Genomic DNA, 5,151 nt, shown 5'->3' with positions numbered 1-5,151 from the left:
TGCCTCCTGCCTCCTGCCTCCTGCCTCCTGCCTCCTGCCTCCTGCCTCCTGCCTCCTGCCTCCTGCCTCCTGCCTCCTGCCTCCTGCCTCCTGCCTCCTCCCTCCTGCCTCCTGCCTCCTGCCTCCTGCCTCCTGCCTCTGCCTCTGCCTAGCTGTAGACTAGCTGCCTCACTCCTCCTGTCCAGTCTTCCTTGACATGATGGAGTGTTATTGGCCCAAAGAGCATTAATAGCTTAACTTTAATTTGTTTCCACAGGTTAGGAATGTTGCCCAAAGAAAACAAAGTATTCTGAGATGTCTCACAGGAAGGTCCTTGGTTGCTGCTGTCAGATGGGTTTCTAACAGTGCTCCTGGCATAGTTTAGTTTTCTCTCTCTCTTGCATCCCTCCTCCCTTTGGTCCTCCCTCTTTCCTCTTTCCTCCTCCTCCCTCAGGTCTTCCCTCTATCTCTTCAAATATTTCACAAGGTAGATTTAGTGCCTACCTTGGTGTCCTGCAGGTTATGTTAGAACAGATGCTTTTAAAACAGTAGAGATTCAGTGATGGAGAATAAGAATGGAAGAGGAGGTCAGCTTACAGGAAAATGACAAGAGAGATGCTGCCAGAAGCAGGCTTACAGGAGAGAAAAGAAAGTGATTTTCAAGACAATAGCTGCCCCCAATGAGATCTGATAGAGTTCAAGGAAAGATCATCAGGCCCTTTGTGGTACCCCACCCCAGATCTGAGACCCACTGATAGCAATTTAGATAATTGTTACTGCTTTTCTGGATGCTAGACTGGTGTTCCATTTAAGAGCCGGGACACAAGGTAGTCATGAGACAGCCAGCTTACACCCCTGCAATTGCCAGGATTGGTTTATACCCACTAAGGAGCTGACATTGACCAGCAGTGAACCATCCCTAAGCCTCCAGCTTGTCCTTATCTTTCCTGTCTACCCCTCCAACAATTACTTACTGGGCACTGACTCAGCCAAGATGCTCTAGGTCTCAAAGGCATGCTAGGAAAAAAGGAGACATGGACCATGCTCTGTGGGGTCTAGGGGGATAATGCAGTCAGCATGCTAAGTAGAATTGTATTACTGGGCTAAGAAAGTGATCTCTGAGCAACATGGTAAGTAGAAGAGACAACAGGGTAAAGGCCTGAGGCAGGAGACTGGCTTGTCCCTGGATGAAGGAAGGCCAGAGTTAGAGCAGAGAGACCATCAAACTCAAGAGCAGACCTCATGAGTTTGTCAGGCATGTAAGGAATAGAGATTTAGATTGGAGCTTCTCCTCTTCTTGAATATTTACGACTAAGGCTTGGGGACTGTGAATGGATGACAATGGACCTGCCTCTAACTATAATCTCCCATAGATACCATTAAGGTCAGAAGCCAGAAAGAGAGGAGGAAGGGGAGGGAGAAGAGAGAGTGGAGGAGGGAACAGAGAAAGGGAGATGAGAGAGAAGACAGGAGGAAGGAGGAGAAGGAAGGAGAGGAGAAAGATGAAGAGAGGGGGGAGAAGAAAGATGATACTAGGAGAAAGAAGATGAAAAGAGGGAGGGGTGGCAGTAGCAATGCTCATAGGTCTTGGGTGGTCACTAGGCTCCTGAGTCTCCCCCTACCAGCTCTATAGCACTGGAAGCTCCAGTCTCAATAAGGAGGATATGCTCCCATACACACAAGCATTCACAGAAAAAGACTTAAGCCCAAATATGACCCATAGAAGATGGTAAGTAAAGAGAGGGGCGCCTGCCACCATCTAGTTCTGGAGTGAGAACAACAGTCACTAGCAGCCTTTGAGGAAAGCTAACCACCACCTAAAACTTACCTGGAAATGCAAGGAGCCAATTGAAATCTCATCCCACTTCTCTTCTTCAAAAGCCCTGGCTCCCTTGGTAATGATATTGGCACGGAAGCGGGAGATGAGATCTTTCATGGAGAATGACTCCTCCTTTCCATGTTCATCACTGTTCAGACAGACCAAGAAGGGTGAGTGGAGAGAGGAGGCACATGCCCACACGGATGCAACCATGGAGTGCACTTGGCACTCCATGCCTGACTATACCAATTCTCCTCTGGCCTGAGACCTAGATGCTCAGAACAAGCTTCTCTCATGAGTGTAACAGCAAGACACACCCACCTGTTAGATATAGCCATGCCCCTCCCGAGGATATGGTCTCATCTCCAAGGAGAAGCATACAGGAGGCAAAGGATGGACAAGTCTTAGATGAAGAAGCCGGATGAACAGAGTAAAGAGGACAAGGATACAGAGAATACCAGTTCTGGAGCATGGGACAGGGCATGAACAGGACAAGAGCTGTCAGCAGGCTGAACTAAAAAGACCTGCTTTGCACAGAGACTGCACTCTCTCATGCAGGCCACAACATAAAATATAAATAAAATAAATAAAATAAAAACCATAAAGCCGGGCGTGGTGGCGCACACCTTTAATCCCAGCACTCTGGAGGCAGAGGCAGGCGGATTTCTGAGTTCAGCCTGGTCTACAAAGTGAGTTCCAGGATAGCCAGGGCTACACAGAGAAACTCTGACTCGAAATTTAAAAAAAAAAAAAAAAAAAAAAAAAAAAAAAAAAAAAAAAAAAAAAAAAAAAAAAAAAAAAAAAAAAAAACCATAGAGGATAAGATTCTTTGGTTATTTGATGAGACAGGATCTCCCTATACACAATCCTCCTGCCTCAGCACCCCAAGTGCTATGATTATAGCCATGCATCACCAGGCCCAGCTTGTATAATTCCTGTTTGAAAGTTTTGTTTACTCATACAAAATGACTTTCTGTGTTTCCATACACCCCAGTCCGTTCAGAGGAATACACTCAAACAGCTCTAAAAACTTCCCCCAACCCAGGAGCGCACACTCTATTCCATCAAAGCGTGCGTGAAACTATTTACAGGGAAAGAAATCGAAATAAGGGTGACTTCAGTTGGGCTGGCTCGGATGAGGTATGAGTGGGGTGCGATCCCTACTTGATCTGGGGTTACTTGGATGCACAAACCCGTAAAACTTCACTGTTAGGCTTAGGACTTTTTGCACTTTGCATAGTTTGAACAAATTCTAGAAATTCTAAGTTGGTATATGCTGGGAAGGGGCAGGAGATGTTCACTAACCATGATAGAATATGTTCTGGGGATAGAGCTGGAATTCTGTGGGTTGGTGTAGAGGGATTAAGGGTTGTGAATCCCTTCTAAATGGAAGTGGTCACCTAGAGCCAGGGACTGGGAGATCCAAGTCTAGCTTCACTGCTCCTCTGGCAACCTGAGGGACTGCAGTTTTGAAACCTTTGATTCTGGATTTACTCTCAAAGCTGTTATAAGCTCCTTTGTGTTTTGTAAAAAGGAAGGCTTCTTGTCTGAAGACTATTGTGTTACCATGTGAATGGGGGAGCCCATCAATCTGCATCTAGAACACTAAGAAAAAACCGCCAAGCCCTGCTCAGAGTCTCTTGCCTATGACATCACTGGGGCTGCTCAGCCTTGCTCTAAACCAGCAGGTGGGAAACATATTCCCTGCTGGTAGGAACCAAGGTTACAGCAAGCCTGTCTTCTCTAACCTTCACATTACAGACCCAGAAAATGTCAGATTCATTATCCCTCGTTCTGCATGTTGGAGAGAATGTCCCTTGATGCTGAGAAATTCAGAACAACAGAAACCTCAAAGCTGTGTCACAATTCCACACCTGAAGAAGATAAACTGGTCCATGGCCAGGGAACCCCAGAGTGTGTGCTCCCAGAAGACTAGAAACCCCAACAGCCAATCTTGAGTAAAAGTCAAGGAGTGTCCCATGGCCTCCTTTCAGCTGTGTGTTGCTGCTTAAGGTGTGAACATGTGTGCAGAAGTCTACATGGCACACGGGAAAAAAAGGGTCCCAAGAGTGTGTACCTACCTTTCTGGCCTGAGAATGAGAAATGAGGAGCCTGTGCCCACCATGGCCTGATGGGACAGCTGGATGACTGTCCCTAATTAATACCCTGGTTACCGGATTTTAGTTTCCTCTAAGGAAAAATGAGGAGTTGGTGTGGTCAGAACTTCCTAGAGTTGAGCTGGTATCCTAACTGCATCTGTACCCTCAGGAGAGCTGTAGGGGGCAGGGAGCACCCAGAGACACTGGCTGTGTCTGAAAGTAACTGACAAACAAAACCTGCCTGTAATCACATTCCAAACAGTTTTATAAGCACTCCTTGTATGAAGTAGGGCAGGAATCCTAAGAGGCAGGAGACAGTAGGAAGATGGGCAATGAAATTAGGTCAAGCTGGTGACAAATTAAAACAAGGAGTAGAAATAGAATAATTAAAGCCAGAGCCAGGGGTTCTCCGCATTTTATGAGAATATCAAGAAAGACCATGGAGCACATTATAAAGTCTTGACCTTAAATGTCTTCACAGGCCCATGGTAGAGACTGGATCCCCATCATTATACCAATAGAATTGGTAAAAAATTTAGCCGGGCGTGATGGCGCACACCTTTAATTCCAGCACTCGGGAGGCAGAGGCAGGCAGATTTCTGAGTTCGAGGCCAGCCTGGTCTACAAAGTGAGTTCTAGGACAGCCAGGGGTACACAGAGAAACCCTGTCTCAGAAAACAAAACAAAACAAAACAAAGCAAAAAACTTTAAGAGGTGGCACCACCAAGAGGTATGTAAGTCACTGGAGACATGTCTTCAAAGAGAACTGTGGTGTCCCTAGCTCTTCTTTCATTATCTCACCATGTACTCCTGCTGGGATGTGCCACATGGGCCCAAAGCAACAGGGCCACCAATCATGACTGATGTCTCAGAATCGGTGCATTCGCTTTACAGGTTGATGGCCCAAAACATTTGCTACAGCAACGGTGGGCTGATTGACTCAGGCAGTAAACGAGAGTCCTGGGAATGATTGACAGGAACTGAGGGAGGGGCTCACCCGGTAAAATACTGCACACGCGAGAAACAGTTCAGTCCCCAGCACTCACATGCAAACCCTTGCTCAGCGGCACCCACTGATCATCCTAGTGCTAGAGAGGTGGAGTCAGGAAGATCCCTGGGGCTTGATAGTCAGCAGGTCTAGCCTGATCTGTGAGCCCTAGGTTCCGTGAGAGACCCTGTCTCACAAAACAAGGTAGAAAGTGGTTGAGAAAGAAGCCCAAGACTGATCTGTAGCCTCCACAGCCACTTGTATAC

The 5,151-nt window shown here is 46.9% G+C and overlaps 1 protein-coding gene across 1 annotated transcript in view; it reads right to left on the bottom strand.

Annotated features, from left to right (window-relative positions):
* The window catches only part of Mocos (molybdenum cofactor sulfurase), a 48,310-nt gene that overhangs the window by 5,471 nt on the left and 37,688 nt on the right, over positions 1 to 5,151 (bottom strand). Inside the window, exon 13 of the mRNA XM_021150722.2 lies at positions 1,808 to 1,946. Coding sequence (XP_021006381.1) covers positions 1,808 to 1,946 — 139 coding nt within the window. The remainder of the gene's footprint in view (positions 1 to 1,807; positions 1,947 to 5,151) is intronic.

Source organism: Mus caroli, chromosome 18, assembly GCF_900094665.2.
Source record: "Mus caroli chromosome 18, CAROLI_EIJ_v1.1, whole genome shotgun sequence".
Lineage (NCBI taxonomy): Eukaryota > Metazoa > Chordata > Mammalia > Rodentia > Muridae > Mus > Mus caroli.
Note: the sequence above shows the minus strand (reverse complement) of the source record. Positions and strands in the feature narration are given on the sequence as shown.